General features: G+C 33.6%; 1 protein-coding gene across 6 annotated transcripts in view; it reads right to left on the bottom strand.

Moving 5' to 3' along the window:
- Acbd6 (acyl-CoA binding domain containing 6) overlaps positions 1-17,942 on the bottom strand; it is a 153,180-nt gene that overhangs the window by 69,883 nt on the left and 65,355 nt on the right. For 3 of the 6 annotated variants that reach the window (XR_009225496.1, XR_009225495.1, XR_009225494.1), the window contains exons 5-7: positions 14,439-14,544; positions 7,021-7,081; positions 3,578-3,667 (exon numbers count right to left, since the gene is read on the bottom strand). Coding sequence is in view for 3 of the 6 variants with exons in the window: in XM_046430191.2 (XP_046286147.1) it covers positions 3,578-3,667; positions 14,439-14,544 (196 nt within the window). In the remaining 3 variants the exon portion in view is untranslated. The remainder of the gene's footprint in view (positions 1-3,577; positions 3,668-7,020; positions 7,082-14,438; positions 14,545-17,942) is intronic. The other 3 variants (XM_046430191.2, XM_058574495.1, XM_046430192.2) reach the window with 1 other exon arrangement.

Raw genomic sequence — 17,942 nt, 5'->3', positions numbered from 1 at the left:
GTACTTTTTGAATTTTTCCCCCTGTGAACATAATACTTATTTTTTAAAAATTAGTGACCTATATATATTTCAAAGCAAGGTTATGCTTTGCCCTTATAAGGCTATGGTTTGCGCTTATGACTCAAAGCTAGGGAACTGGCCCATGAAGAAGGCATAGAAGTCTAAGTATTTCTTCTAATAAAACAACAAGGAAATCTCAATGGTTCTTGTAGATGCTTAGGTTCTTTCTGGTTCTCTTATTCTAATTTTCTAACACTTTGTCAATATCTTTATTAGCTGATATTACTTTATTCAGTATTTAATTACTAAACACTTGCTAACTCTCAGAAAAAGAAAATCAAACAAGAGAATATTTGTAAATTTGCATTTTAAAAAGCCCCTCTAGATGAAATGTGGGGAACATATTGTAGGACAGGATATAGTTCAGAGGTGCTGAAATAATCGAAAACGACTGAACTGGTGTACCATCAGTGGTAAAACAGAGAAAAGGGTGGAGACGAAGGTTACTTAGGGGGCAGAACCAAAAGGATCTAAACCAGGGCAAACATGAGAGAAGAAGTCAAGGATGACTCCTGGGAAACTGGCTGGATACAGTGAGTCAAGAGGGGCAGGCAGGAAGGGGCAGCAACCGGTGAGTGAGAGAGGGAAGGCTCAGGGTTCAACACGAGTCTGAAGTGTCTAAGGGACATCAAAGAAGACGTGCGTGTGGCTGAGATTCGGGTTGGTGATAAACATGTCTTCTATTTCCTCTGTGAAATTGGAGATATTCTGAAAATAAGACAAACTGGAAGACTTGCCAAACTTAACGACAGACAGTGTGATGTGTGGTGACCTCAGGGTTGTGTGAATTTGTTTCCTAGCTTTGTCCAGTACCAGGTGTAGATGTGAAGAAGACCAGCAGTGCATTAATCAGAGTTCTGCTAAGTGACTATGACAGCTAAAAAATGGAATGGGATTAACAGCAGGAAAACTGTGGGTCAAACTGAACTGATACGGGAGAAGGGGGATACTATGGTGTGGAAGTGGTTTTCCCCAAGGGTTGATGGGGAAGCTTGGTCCCCAATGTGGGGATGTTAAGAGGTGAGGCAATCTTTAAGAGGTGAAACCTAGTGGGAAATAATTAGGTTACTGAGATCGCTGCCCTCAGAAGGAATGGACATTGTTCTTGTGGGACCCTGGTTAGTTCTGTTGAGAGAACTGTTATAAAGGAGTGACGTGGACCACTGAATCACTCTCTAGCTTCCTGTCTTGCCATGTGACTCCTGCCTCACACATGCTCCTGCCATGATGCCATCCACAATGATGTGAGGCAGCCAAGGGCTCCCTCAACAGAGCTGGTTCCATGCTCTTTGGACTTTTCAGCTTTCAAAAATGTAAGCTAAATAACCCCCCCACCCTTCTCTCTTTAAATATGCCTTAGGTATTTTGTCATAGCAAGGGAAAAAGGACTAATACTACATCAGTCAAGGGACGGGACAAATCCATAAGGTCAAATAAGAGATTCATATTGGAATAAACTGAAGGAATAGTTAGAACTGAAAATTTCAGAACTAGTAAGATCCAGGTAGGCAAATGAGGCCTAGGAGACTAGAGTGGAATGGATATATATGACAATGAATACTGAGCAAAGCGTTTCATATCCAACATACTAAACTAAAAAGCAAACTTTTGGAATAAAACAAGGTTGCCCTTTTTCTTCCAGTTTTACTCAACCTAGTACTGGCAGGTCTATCCAGAGCAATTAGGCAGAAAAACAAGACAAAAGGAATCCAGATCAGTCACTGGGATTGCTAATACCAAATACACAAAAAATAAGTGTTTACAGGATGTGGAAAAGTTGAAACACTAATATATTGTTGGGAATGGAAAATGGTGCAGTAGCTGTGGGGAGCAGTATACAATCCCCCAAACAACTAAGCATAGAATCACTATAGGATCTAGCAATTCCACTTTTGTGCATAAACTCAAAAACAGTGAAAGCAAGGACTCGAACTGACATTTGTACACCCATGTTCACAGCAGCATTATTTACATTAGTAAACCAAATGTCCACTGATAGATATTTCAGTAAACAAAATATGATAAATACATCCAATAAAACATTATTCAACTTTAAGGGAAGAAAATTCTAAAACATGGTACAATGATGAACCTTGAAGATGTTAAGTAAAATATGCCAGTCAAAATGGGGCAAATATCATCTAAGAGTCACTTATACAAGGTACCCATAGAGGTCCACATTCACAGAGCTACAAAGTAGAATGGTGGCTGCTGGGGGCTGAGGGAAAAGGGCCTGGGGAGTTTGTATTAAGAGATTCATTTGGGGAAGAAGAAAAAGTTCTAAAAATGAATGATGGTGATGTCTACACACAATGTGAATGTACTTTATTGAATGTATACTTAAAAATGATTAAAATGGTAAATCTTATGTATATTTTGTTATAATAAGAAAAAAAGGAAAACATGGAGTAAATCTTAACAATCTTGAATGTAGTGATGATTTCTAAGGTATGACAACATAAACTCAAGACAAAAAGCTGGTAAATTAGATTCTATCAAAATTAAAAACGTGTATATTCATGGAGACTATCAAGAAAATGAAGAGAAAATCTGTAGAAAATATCTGTAAGTCATATATCAGACAAGAGTCTAATATCTAAGAGTATATCAAGAATGCCTAAAACTCATCAACAAAAAGATAAATGAGTCACTTTAAAAATGGGCAAAAGATTGGAATATACATTTATCCCCAAAAATATACAAATGGTCAACAAGTACATGAAAACCACTCAAACACCATTTGTCATCAAGGAAAGGAAATTCAAAATCATACCATGATGAGATACAACTTCATGTCCACTTGGGTGGCTATTTAAGAGGAAAATAACAAGTCTCGGTGAGGATATAGTGAACTTGGAAGCCACACACACTGGTGGTGGGAATGTAAAATGGTGCAGCTCCTACAGAAAACACTTTGAAGGTTCTTCAAAAAGTTAAACATCAAATTAACTTATGACACAATTAACAGAGTAAATACCAAAAGAACTGAGCACAGTTGCTACAACAAACAAAATACAGGACTGTTTAAAGCAGCACTATTCACAATTGTGAAAACGTGGAAATGACCTAATAGTCCTCCTCCAATTGATAATAAGATAAACAAAATGTGTGATATCCATACAATTCAGTCATAAAAAGGAATGATGTATTGTTACATGCTACAACATGTACACAACTTGAAAATGTCATGCTAAGTGAGAGATCCAGACAGGATATTTCATGACCACCTAGTTCAAGATTCCATCTATATGAAATAACTAGAATAGGCAAAACCATAGAAAAAAAAAGCAGATTAGTGTTGCCAAGGTCTGGGACCTGGGGAAAACAGGAAGGCTTAGGCACCGGGACTCCTTCTGCAGGGAGGGTGATGTTATGGAACTGAACAGTAGTGACCCTGTAACACTGTGAAACATAGGAAGTGCCACCAAATTCCATGATTTAAAGTGGTTAATCTCCAAAATTTTGTTGTGAATTTCATTTCAATTTTAAAAGAAAGGCCCTTCTTTATCACTCTTACCTGACAATTAATGTCAGCTTTACATTGTAGCAAGACTGTGACTAATTCCTTATGTCCTCGATCACATGCCCAATGGAGTAGAGCTCTGCCCTAAAAACACAGAAAAAGACAAATCAATTAATCCAGTTTTGGGGTTATGTAAAAGACATAACAGTTTAAGAAAGATAAAGAAGTTTGTAAGCTATAGGTTAATTATTTAAGAATGACTGATGTAAAAATGCACTATGGCAAAAATGGAATCCCAATGATTTTTTTCAACCTAATCAGTTTCCTCATCTATAGAATGGAAATAAGAATAACAACAACATGATTGTATCAATAATATTTGTTGAATGAATTAAATGCAAGAAAATGCTTTGTAAATTTTCAAGTTTTTAAAATTAATGTAATATAGTTTTCTTAAATTATTATGTTCACCACTTCTGGTGAAAGAAATCTGATGAATAAAAAAAAAAATGAGTACTTAAACCTAGGTAGAAATTATAATCTAAATCTACCATATGTAAATTTCCTTCAGTTTATTCCTTAAAAGTAAGATTAACCATTGCCCCTTAATTAATACTCTGAAATATCTGAAAAATACTAGTATAGTTTACTAGTGTCTATCATCAACAGTTGACGGAGAAAGGCAATTTAAAACAGAGTAAATAAATAAGTATAAAGTTCTAAGTATGACATATTAATTTTAACCCATAGAATCACAGTTTCTGTTAATGTGTTATTTCTATATTCGATCAGAAAATCTTACTCTACATGAGGAAAGAAGCCTACTAGGCTCAAAGAATAAACAGAACTCTTAGAGCTCAGGGCTTTCTGAAGAAATGAGTGATGTGTGGCTTAACAAACTACTTTTGAGGGTGGTGATGATGTACTCATTTATACAGAATGGACTGTTTTTCCACATTGAGATCCCTATTTCATGTCATTGTAGAAAAGATTTAAATAGATATATGCTGGGATGAGGATGGCTGTAAAGCAAAAATTACCTTGAGAATGCTTTTGTAAACCTGCCTATACTCTTTCTCTCATTCAATCACCCTTCATGCACCTATTAGTTCGACTAATTAAACCAGGACCTAGTCTTGAAAAAAAAACAACTTCCTCCTTACAAATGGGCCTTTTTAAAAATTTTATTTTCTTGGGCTACATTTATTTACCAGTAAAAAACTGTTGTCCATTAGGCTAAAAGGGAAGTTAGTAAAAAAAAATTGAAAATATGAAAAAGGAAAAAAAAAAGGGCAAACCATTCACAATTTGTTATAGTAGCAAAAGATTTTTTTTTTAAGAAAACAATTCCAAAAGTGCAGTTAAAAAACAACAACAACAAAAAAAAACATTGGTGAGTGCTAGAGCAACATTTCCTATGTGAAATTTTCTACAGTTCTAATGTGTACTGACCGGTTGTTATTAGGGAACTAATTTAAAATTCTACACGAGGCTGGATATTTTAATAGACTCTGAACAAAAACCATTGTACAAAATATTCTACAGTTCAATGTAAATGTTACACAGCTTTCACATTAAAAGAATTGGATAAAATTTCAAAGTCTTATCATTTTTAGTTCTAATCTTAAGTGTACATATTATGGCTACCAAGTTAAACTATTAACAAGAATTACTACATAATTAAGATGGTATGTAATACACTTACATAGGATATGTACCAGAACTACTTAATAGTTGAATAAGAAAATACTATTAATATGTCTAGTACTTTTACCACAAGAAGTACATATAATTTTTACTTCCCAATCAGGTTCTTAATTTTTCTTTAAGTTTGACCCAAAAGGCTTACATCAACTAATGCTAAAATATAAATCCTTAGCTGTTTGAATGGGAAAGAAGACAAGCAACACATTTTACTGTTAATGGGAGTTATATTTTAAATTTGCCATATGTGGTGCCAAAAATTTACTTTAGGGAAACACCTATGACTGGACCTCAGCAGTGATTTTCACTTTGGATGTACTTTCCAGAAGGGTGACACATGTACGGCAATGTTTTAAGAAGGATGAGGTACTCTCAGACATCTATACCATGCTTTTTAACACGTATTTTGACCTATAATGTAATTAATTTTTGTAACACATTATTTTAATGGTACGCTAATTAACCTTGAATTAGAATGAATTCTCTGACAATGACTTTCTGTACAGTGCTGAAGATATCTACATTACGGCCATCTAAGATTAATATTTTTACAGTATTAAAAAGCTCAAAAAAAAAAAGATCAAAAACAAAAGTAAAATTAAACATGCTTGTAAATAAAAATAAATCATGCTTTGAAATTTTTACCACCATGATGCTCCACATTTAAATGAATAAAGATCAGCAAAACAAAGTTGTCCACACTCTTTATTTCTTTAAATTATAAAATTCCTGAAAAATATGCTCTAATTTAATACTATTGTTCAAGTAATAAAATAAGAAGTGATTTACAGAACTGCTATCCTCGTAACTAATTATGGCAAACTCAGGAAATATATACTTGTGGTAACTTTCTCTCTGTTAACCACAAGCACACCTAGACCAATACAATGTAATTATTAAATTATTTTGGGTACAAGATTCCATCATCACTCCTCCAGGAGGAAAACCTGTACACATTAAAGTTATATTTGCTTTAAGACTTCATCTACATTTTGAAATATTTTACCCAATTATACATAATTGTTTCACCTTTTTCTATGTGTAATATAATCTCTTACACATTTTTCAAAGTAAATATATTTTTACTACTATCCCAACATATTTCTTTGTTTCTAGATTTTAAAACTCTTGTGAAAAAATATCCCAGAAGTATTTAGAAGATGGTGGTCTGTCAGGCCACCAAAAGACAACAGGTACTATTAGGAGAGCTTTGGATAAATTCTGGAATTCAAATACAGTAAAATCTGGGATGGGAATGGGGGAGAGTTCTCATCTATTAACGAATGGTGTTAATACTGTCCTACTTCAGACAGATGAATGACTTTAAAGTGCTTTGAAAGTGCAGAATGGCAAGTAACCTATTAAGTGGTATTACTTTCAAGCCTTCTGGAAAATACAGAGTGGGTCTTAATATTTTAAATGCTTCTTTGATATCCTTAATTACTTGTCCTTCAACCATGCAGAATTTTTTAAATTGGATTTTTCTCCTGGAAATTGCAAAATTAAATGAAAAGAGATTCTATTATAAAATGAGTTTTCATGTTCCTATGGTATTTTGAGATCGGATGGAAAGCATAAATACCATATATGCAATAGATAAAAACATGGAAAAGGTGGCATATTTAAATTTCTGAGAACAGACATATGGTAGGATACCTAATTAGCAAATTAAATAGTGCCATCAGATTTATCTGAAAATTTCTCTGAAAAAATTATGGGTTTCCATTTACGTTTGTAGTAAAGACTGCCTTTACCACCAATAACCTATAATGTCTGTGTCTTCTTTATCCTACCTTCTCTTCTATTCTTTGCTTCTGCTGCTGGTATAACAGCTGGCACTGAGAAATCCTCCACCTGCAACAAACAGAAACTACAAATACCTCCTATTTCCAGGTCCCTCTCCACAGTGAAGTGCCAGTGTTTGTATAAAACATTAGGAGGAAAATCAGGAAAAAGCATAACATCTCAAGATATACCTAGCATAGAAGTCAGTGACTCTTTGTGGAATAATTTATCTATCAGCATTAAAAAAGAAAACTAGGGGATAGAGGTAAAATTCAGTGGTTGAGATCTTGGATTTGATCCCCAGCACTGTATGCTGGGATAAACAAACAAACAAACAACTATGTGATTTCTTACACTGGTGATGTAGAATAAGGAGAAATGGTGATCCTAAACTGTAAGGGAAATTGTTGTTTTTAAAAACTACTTTTGAAAATTCCTTCACAAGAATTTACTAAGCTATGTAAAGGAATAAGCAAGAAAGATATTATGTTGTCCTGTTTAAAACTGTAATAACAGCAATAATAATAAGTGGCAGTGAAAAAAGCCATATTCCATTGTAATGGATAAATAAGTTGGGGTCTATTCATACAATGGAACATTACTTTGCAATAAAAAGGAAGTCAGTACTGGTCTTTAACAATACGGATGAATCTCAAAATCATTAATGCTGAATGGAAGAAGCCTTACACAGAAGAACACATATGTATCATTCCATTTTCAGAAAGAGCTATAAGTAAAATTAATCTATGCTAACAGTGATTTCCTTTTTGGAATTAGAAGAAAGGCTAAGAAGACACATGAGGGGACTTTATTGGGTTACAGCCAAGTTGTAGATCTTGACAGTTGTTTTAGTTACATAGGATATGTATTTGTCAAAATTCATTGAGTGTGCATTTCAAATTTGAAGATTTCATCGTAAATAATTTGAGAGAGAAAAATGAACTAATCCTGAATTCTAGTTAATTATATGCATGCTGAAGCAAGTCTGTGCACTCTAAAGTGCATCAAAAAATAATATGGATTGATGGATGCATAAGTTATCAATAAAGCCAGCATAGTGAAATATTAGTGGCAGAATCTAGGTGGTAGGAATACAGATGTTCAATGGAAAACGTATGTTTACATGTTTTTATAATGAATTATTGGAGGAAACAGAAAAAAAATTTGTACACCCATTATTTACATAGACTTACTACTCATAAGAGCCAAAAGGTGAAAGCACATTAAGTATCTACTGATGGATATTTGAATAAACAAAATGTGGCAAACACATAAAGTAGACTATTCAGTTTTTTAAAAAATTATTTTAGTTGTAGATGGACACAATATCGGAATTTATTTATTTTTTATGTGGTGATGAGGATCGAACCCAGAGCCTCACACGTGCAAGGCAAGCGCTCTACTGCTGAGTTACAGCCCCAGCCCGACTATTCAGTTTTAAAAGGAAAAAAAATTGGACACATGCTACAACATGGATACAGCTTGAAAACATTAAGGGCAATAAACCAGTCAACAAAGAACAAATACTGTATGATTCCATTTAGATAAGGCTTATAGAATAGTCAAATTCACAGAAATAGAAAGTTCAGTGATGGCTTCCACAGGCTGGGGGAAGAGAAAATGGAGAGTTAGTATTTAATGTGTACAGAGTTTCAACTGGGAAGATGAAAACGTTCTGGAGCTGGATGATGGCAATGGCTGTACGGGAACAGCCTCAATGTCACAGACAGGGATACTTACAAATGATTAAAATGGTAGATTTTGTCACATACATTTTACTACAATTAAGAAAACAAAAAATAAGTCACCAAAGCTCATGAAATTTAAACTATATTCACTATGTTCTGATTTTGTTCTAAATACAAGTTTCTGATGTAAAGTCTGACCATAAGCTTGATTTTTAAATGTTGTCGTCTGCATCAATGCAAAAGAGCATAGACAGTTTGTAGTGTGGTTTTCAATCACTAGTGCAAATAAACACATTTCCTTCAAATTAACATTTTAGTTATAATGCAAAATAACATACTCTAATATAGAAAGTTTCTTGAGGATAGTTTTTTTCCTTCCTTTTACATGCCTTAAATAAAAGCAGAAATTTAGCCTCAGCATACTGACCCTGACTTTTAAATCTTTTGTTTCTCTGTAACTGAATATTGTGAGTTTCACGAGAGTTTGTAGTAGTTTCTCAAGTCCAAATGGGTAAATTATATTTTCTAAAGCATGAAGGAAAAGGAAAGAGAGTCAAAAGAAAGGTGACCTCCTTCAAAATATTTAAAAGAATCAACAAACATATGGAAAATACCTAAAGATAACAAGTATGCCTTCAAAAGGATAGAAATAAAAGAACTTAACTACAGAAGCAGCTCAGTCAGGAAAGGTGGTGCACTGGGGAGGCTGAGGCAGGAGGACTGCAAGTTTGAGCCCAGCCTCTGCAGCTTGGTGAAATTCTGTCTCAAAAATGAGCCAGGCACAGTGGTGCACACCTGTAATCCCAGTGGCTTGGGAGGCTGAGACAGGAGGATCTTGATTTCAAAGCCAGCCTCAGTGATGGTGAGGCACTAAGCAACTCAGTGAGGCCCTGTCTCAAAATAAAATACAAAATAGGGCTGGGGATGTGGCTCAGTGGTTGAGTGTCCCTGAGGTCAATCCCTGTTACCCCCCACCCCCAAAAAATAATTTAAAAAGGACTGGGTTTGAGGCTTGGTGGTAGAGTACACCTGGGTTCCATTACCACACACACACACAAAAATAAAAATAAAAATAAAAAATAAATAAAAAAGAAAGGAAAAAAAGCTAGCTCAATCAAAAGGGTGCATTCGAATCTATAAAAAAAAAACAATTAACTGTGAATACTTTTGTGGGGGGCGCCTTATGACAGATAGCTGCACCAGAATAATGTCATCTGTTTTGCTAAAATAATACATTGTTACATTTGTCCTAAAACAACTTAAAATTACCATAAATGTTTAAAATACTATTTAAATATCATCAATAAGCATATATTTCATTCTCATATATGATACTGATCTGAAAAATAATGTGTATGACAAGAATTATACAGACATAATTTATGCTTGATGTTTGATAAGAAATATTCTATTCATATCTTAAATATACTTTGAAAATTGCTTCTATAATCCTTTCTCCCTTTAAATAATATTTTTTTGAAGAACTATAAATACTTGGCATGTGTGAAGAGCTTAATAATATGGCTTAATGTTAAAAATGGAACCAGGATTTTAAAAAATAAATAAGCTTTAAGATCTTCTTTTGCCCATTTCATATTTTCTACCTCAATATCTCTTGATATCCTCTATCTCAATTTCCAAGCATTTTGCAAATGGTTAAAAACATAATAAAAGTTGTAATGTAAATAAAAAGTCAGTACTTATAATACCATTTGGACCCTGAAACATCTGATATATTAATAACTTCCCAAATAGAGAGTGTAACTATGAAACTTCACCGCCTTATGCAAAATATACAACATCTTATTTATTATATCAATTGGAAACATGTAAAATTCTCAAATTTCTAATTTGAAATACATGTCTTGAGCTGAGGATGTACCTTAGAGGTAGAGTGCTTCCTGGATTCAATCTATAATGTGGCAAAAGAAAAAAAAACATAGCCTTTACTATATTCATAGCAATTTAAACTCATATGAATAAAAGGTATATATGAGAAACTAATACATAATAATTTTATTATGAAATATAAGACATTTTATTTAAAAGGCAGTTCACATATATTTGTTCATAAGCTATAACAGACCCAAATACTTGCATTTCAGGTAACACAATAATTTATAAATTACAAATTTATTGTAATAATTTAATAATTTATTGTGCTTATTTCAATCTATGGGAATGCATTCTTATCATTTTATAACTACAAATAAATTTCTTTTGTGTGCTCACAGAAAACTTCAAAAGCATTAAATGTAACTTTTAGTCATGAAAGGGCAAGAGTAAAATTTGTTGAATCTTCTGGATAAATATTTTATATAAAAACATATCAATTCAAAGAATCCTAGGCCATCAGGAGGGAAATATCTCAAGTTGAAACATCAGATAAATACATAGAACTGCATGTCCTTTCAAAACTGAAATTGTCTTATGACTAATAACAAGAAAATGTCTTTCTACTGATAAGGGACTAAAAATATTTGGCTAGACACTTCATTCTGAGGTCACATACATTGAGTCCATCACCAAGGTTTACCAAATTATTTCATCTGTTAGACCTTTAAATGTCACAAAGCAGCACTATTTATTTTATTTAGGATGTTAAGTTTGAGTCTAATTTTAAGCTCCCATCTCTCTTATGTTCTTAAATTAATTCATACAAATCCCTGATTAATAATAAAAGGACTTGCCATCAGTATTCAAAGCTCAGCCCGAGCTGTCATGGCTGAGAGGACAGAAATCTGCTTGGAGCAATGAGAGAACCCAACTGAATTCTTGGCGTCTCAGTCTATGAATGTGTAAGCACTTCATCTGTTCATGGGAACACAATGCTCTGGCAGGCTGGGGTAAAGGTGGCTGCATGGGCAACAAACTGGAAGAGATGGGAAGCAGTACTACATCAAAGTAGTCAATGGCATATATTTTCCAAGTTTTCCTTTTATTTTCACAAAAGGACTGTTAGTGTGAGCTATTTGTGTTCTAGACACTTATTTCGTTACGATCACTGCTATCCATCCAATAATCTTTGCAGAGGTCACATGTGGAGTTGACTTTTAATATTATTTTATAAAAAAAAGTTTTTGCAAATCAGAGCATAAAATAAAACAGGTCAAATGAAAATGGATTATCCTTCTTTTTTGTAAATCCAGTGGAGAGAAGAATACTCTCTCAGACCAGATTTTCACTTGACAGGTATAGGTGTTTGAGAAGGTAAATGTACATCTCTGAATGGCAGTATGGCAGTACCCGTCTGCAAAATGAGCATAATATCTATCTTAGAGGATTATTGTGAGCATGACACAGTAATAAGTAAAAGTGTTCTGTAAACTGTTATATACACTTTATAAAGTATTATACAATACACACATGATATGTACTAATAAAAAAACTGACCTGGAAAGTTAAGTGGTTTCTTTTATTTATTTCTTCATTATATCCTTTTCTTTTCTTTTTTTTTTTTTTTTGGTACTGGGGATTGAGCCCAGGAGCAATTAACTACTAAGCCACATCCTCAGCCCCTTTTTTATATTTTATCTAGAGACAGGGTCTCACTGAGTTGCTCAGTACCTCACTAAGTTGCTGAGGCTGGCTTTGAACTCATGATCCTCCTGTCTCAGCCTCCTGAGCTGATGGGATTACAGGTATGCACTACTGTGCCCGGCTCTTCATTATATTCTTCACTCATATTAGGAATTTCAAAGAAGCTAAATTTATTGCATGCTTACTATGTGTCTGTCAAGTACCTTATATATTAACTTATTGATTCTCAGAACAATCCTGAGTCAAGTACAATTATTTCCATTTTACACATTTAGGAAACTGAGACACAAAGTAAACTTGACAAAGGTCACATAGCCAGAAAGTGACACTGTTAGGACTTGGATCCATACAGTCTAGCACTTCACTGTTAAACTATTCATTCTTTTAAACATTCATTAATTCAACAAATTAATAAGCATGGAATGTGAATAGATGTGATACATGTCACTTCTAAGCCAAAGTTTTAAGTGCATTTGTGGGATCTGGCTCTGTCTGCCTTCAGTCCCTGTCCCAGAGTGAGTATTCATTAAGGTTATAGCTCAGACTGAGAAGACACATGAAAACAAGATGAACTGAGCCCAAACCAGACTACCAGAATCCAGTAGAGCCTCAACTGATCCCAAACCCTTTTGAAATATAAGTAAGATAAACAAAGCAGAATTAAAGTAAGAGTACATCAGAGTATATGAAATGTTGTCGCTCATCTAATAAGATGGCGACATGGATGAAATAAATATTTGTTGGTGTAAGCCACTGAAAATTGAGGGCTGTTTATTGCTGCAGCAAATGCAAACTGATATACATGTACAGTCCACAGCTTAGCAATGAATAAAATTTACACAGTCACAATAACATGAATTCAATACAGATGCAATCAGAAAGCTGAAATTAAAAGTTGTGATACAACTTTTTTAAGAGGTCAGAGAAAAAATAGAGGGAAAGATGATTAAAAAACTTAATCCAAAAATAAAATAGAAAGAAATTGATAATGTCTAAAGTGGAAAAATCAAGTGACAAAAGCATATTATTTAGAATTATACATGCAAATGTCAAGATAAACCACTATGAGAATTGAAACCTTTTGCTTAAGGAAGCTAGAAGAATCACAGAGCTTTTTTTGTTATAAGACTAATAGTACTATTTATTTTTTAAAAACTATCTATATGTATTAATTTTGTAAAAATCTTAAAGCACAAGCATTAAAATAAAAATAATAAAATCAAGAAAAGCAATGATATTAGGTTTATTTTTTTTTAAGGCAAAAAAACACCACCCTTCACCCCCCACATGCACACAAAGCAAATTCTAATTGGAATCAGAAGACCTGAAATTATTTTTTCACAATTTGATCTCTGCTTTTCTCTGGCCATCTCTCATGCCTTTTTATTATATAGTGGAGAAAAAATAGTATTATTGTTCCCCCTTTACTCTAGTATTATAATTTTACATTTTCAATTACAAATGCCCTTGACAATATATTATAGTAAATATGTTGCCTAAAAATGAGGTATTATTAAGGGCTAACCTATAGAGGGAGTTCTTAACCATAATAGGCTGGTTCTTTGTATATGTGACAGATTATCTACGATCACTGCATGTCCTCTTCCTAACAAGTACCACCTTTTTAAGCTCAATATATGAATAGCTTTATTCATAAAATAAATTAAGAATATATTCTGAAAATAAGTTAGCATAGAGTTCCTTTAACTAGTGGGTCAGCATTTGAAGAATTGGATTTATCAAAATTCTGACACAGTTTACCAGAAATATATTTACTGAGCAAAGAACAATATATCCATTTGTGGTAAAATGAAAGAAGATGTTGTAGCTATTTATAAACAGCTCTCATTTATAAATGAGAGTGCTATCATCTATAGATTTTACTTACCATGCTAAAAGTATCTCCTTTTATCTTAAACAAACAGAAGTTATTTATGACAAGTTTCAGCTATGTGGATAGAAATATGTTGGCTATAGACACAGAAAGTATCTTAACTGGGTGACATCAACTCATTTAGGTATTCTGATAAGCTCTTAACAATAATGTACTTTTGAGCTGTAGTTCAAAGGCCCATCATTTAGAAAAAGGCATTGGGGCAAAACAAGAAAGCAAAAGAAAAAATTAAACTAGTGTGTTTTATAACCTTACAAGGCTATAGCATCCATTCATCAGAAACCAAAAGAGGGTGTTTTCATACCTCTTCATCTTTCGTATTCACATCCATGTTTTTCAATTTGATGGCTTTGGTTATATGGTCAATGTTGTTTTCCCTGCAGTAATCAAATATGTTTTTGTCTTCTTCCCTAATTAGAGTTAAAAAAAAAAAGCTATTTGTCCTCTGGATAATATATAAAAGTTACATATTTTTAACATAACCTGTTTGCTACTAACATACACATTAATAAAATCTGTTTTTATAAAACATTTTTAAAAAAGAAAAATTTATAATAGATATGATATGCCCAACCCCCCATTCCAAAAAACTAAAGTTCTTAGCAGCTATAATTATGGGGAAAACTTCATCTGCTTTATCACATTACACTGGTATATCTACACAATGTCTTGAAGTATATTTTCTCAGAGCCCTTTCCCCAGTTACTCTTACAATGGAGAGGCACACGTTTCCTCTAACTACAGATTTTCAATTATAGCACTGCAATAAGATGGCAGATTTTGGTCCCTCATTTACTGCTGTGTGAACCAAACTTCAGGACATAACTCACAACTTGCCTTGCAGGATGACAGAATACTGATTGTTATCATGTTTTAATAAGAAAGTAATTTTCTTTTTTTTTTTTAATATTTATTTTTAGTTTTCAGCGGACACAACATCTTTGTTTGTATGTGGTGCCGAGGATCGAACCCGGGCCGCACGCATGCCAGTCGAGCGCGCTACCGCTTGAGCCACATCCCTAGCCCCTGAAAGTAATTTTCTTAAAGATAACTAGACAAAAGGAGGTATTGCAAAATTCAGAAATCCTTTGTAAGAGTAGAATTAAAGACTGGGAAGCATACTCTGCACAAGGCACTATTCTTAGTATATTGCATGTGCTAATTCACTCCATCTTTAACTCAAAAGGAGGCAAGGAGTGGTTACATGTCCTTCCAAATGGCACCACATTTATCAACAGTAAAATGAACTAAAACTCTGCTCTTGACTAGTCATGATTGCTGCATTCTACTCCAGAATCTAAAAGAGAAGTTCTTAATATGAGGTCCGTGAACTCTCTAAAATAGTATACAGAATTTTCTTTGCATGGGCATTTTTCTGGGTTTTGGGTAGTGAGAGAATAGCTTCATTCAGATTTCCAAAAGAATCAGCAGTAATTCCTTAGAGGATCAGAAATTTGGAATATTACAACAAAACTGTCTCATATGTGGTCTGAATTTAATGAATAGATATAAAAGAATGCATTTTGAGCTCCAAAAATTATTTATGTTTTATAAGTTGAAAGGCCATAACATCCATTCATCAGATATCAAAACATCTAGTCACAGGAGTCCTCTATCTTAAAGTCCATTTAAACAACTTTTGTGGTATAAAAAGTTATATTATGTCATAGGTGATTATCATAAAACACATTATGTTGGCATCAATCATTTAAACACTTTCTTAAGCATCTGGATATTTTATTGAGCACTTACTACATACAAGGCACTAGATAAGATTCCGTTGATAACAGATACAAAACTAAGCAAGAAAGTTTGCTTTTTTCACAAATAAGCTATAATTGGGATAATAAAATCTATACACTATTAACATAAATTAGAACTAGGGATGGGGCTGGGACTCAGCAGTAGCGCACTTGCCTGGCATGTGTGAGGCACTGGGTTCGATTCTCAGCACCACAAATAAATAAATAAACAAATAAATAAATAAATGGATAAAATAAAGGTCTATCAACAACTAAAAAAAATTTTTAAAAAATAAAGTAGAACATAGTCTTAAACAGGACTATAAAAGAACAAAAGAGAAACAACCCACTTTAAGCTGAAGAAAATGAGAAAAAGGAGGAAGCCATACTCAATTTGAAAATGTCTTGTTTTGCAGAAGTGAAAATGCACTTCTAGATCATTTACTCTGTAAAGAAAATATGGAAGACTGAACTCAACACTCCAGAAAGGAAGTCTGATTTTTAAAATCAGGGCTTCATATAATACCAAATCAGCTAAATTATCAACAAAAACACTATTTATGGGGCTGAGGTTGTGGCTCAGCGGTAGAGCACTTGCCTAGCATATGTGAGGCCCTGAGTTCGATCTTCAGCACCACATAAAAATAATAAGCAAAATAAAGATATTGTGTCCATCTAAAACTAAAAAAAAATATTTAAAAGACACTATTTATATTAAAAAAGCACATTTAGAGTTCCAACTTGGGAATAATAGGGACCTTCCTCTGGAAACTGGTCCTAATCCAATATCAGAGACCCCTCTAATTCAAAAGACATCAACCTCAAGCATGAGAGAAGGGACAGTGTTATTTTAAGTCATTACAAATAAATACTACCCACCAATTGTTTAATCTGAAAATATGGGGAATTGGTGGTGACACACAAAGGAAAGCAGGAGGATCCTAAGGATGTGGGCTACCCATACAGTAACATGCAAGGACTCTTCAGAGATGAGAGGATCTTCTGAGTGGTCCCTCCTTCTGATTCTAACTTTCAGTACATGTAATCTATGCTATGAGTACTAAAGGAGTAAACACAGTACAGACTAAAATTTTATTTTGCTTCACATATTTTCAATATATTTCTTAGATACATCATCTGTATCAATTATTTTGTCTTTGTATTTGAATATTTTGGAGGACAAGGGGCACTTGTCTATTTAAATGCCTGTTTACAGTATGTAGTTTATTATCACTGATTATGACAGGCAGTATAAAATACCTCAGGGTAGGGTGCATATGTAAATTAAATATAAAAAAGAAGTTTAATAAAATCACCACAAACGTGCTACAAAATTGAGTGTTTAATATAAAAAAATTAGAGGATACTCTTAGCCTTAATTGTTAAACATACGTTTTCATTTCCAAACCAAATTTTTGACTATTTTATTTGCCAGCAACCAAGCTGTCTTTATACAATGTCACCACCTAGTGGCCCAAATGGAGAAATATCTGGAGCAAAAGCTTTCCACACATCCTTTCTTGCCCCTAACAAAATCACACACATTGTACAAACTGAGTTCTTTCTCCCACTACATTTCCTTGTTGGAGCTCAAAACCATCTTTCAAGGCAGTAGTCTCCTCTATAGCCATACTTATCTTAAATAATATATGCAAATTAATCCAAGCATTATGAAGTATTGTAGAGCCACAATAAAAATGTCAATGCCCTTCTACTCTTCTCACTATTTCTCTCTTATGATTCCTACTAAGTTATTTTGATTCCTCTCTGTTGAATATGAGTCTAAACAGTATATATGTTCTCTAGGATGAGTGTGAGTTATGTTGGTAATACCACTTGCCTTAGGGATAACCCATTTTTTTCCTAGCACAGGACAAAATGTCTTTCTTTATATTACTCCAAAGTATTTAAAATTGACAAAAATATATTTATATACCTTAAGGGAAAAAAATCACTGGTTTTCTTTGAAATTCTTTTGAAATATAAGAATAGACATGAGCAAAAGGTGTGGGTATTGGGTGTGGCTATTTTCCACCCCATCATAGAAGGTCCAGATCCCTGTCCAT

The sequence above is a fragment of the Marmota monax genome, unplaced genomic scaffold, assembly GCF_021218885.2.
Source record: "Marmota monax isolate L192 unplaced genomic scaffold, Marmota_monax_Labrador192_F-V1.1 WCK01_AAM20220418_F8-fsc00055, whole genome shotgun sequence".
NCBI classification, from domain to species: Eukaryota; Metazoa; Chordata; class Mammalia; order Rodentia; family Sciuridae; genus Marmota; species Marmota monax.
Note: the sequence above shows the minus strand (reverse complement) of the source record. Positions and strands in the feature narration are given on the sequence as shown.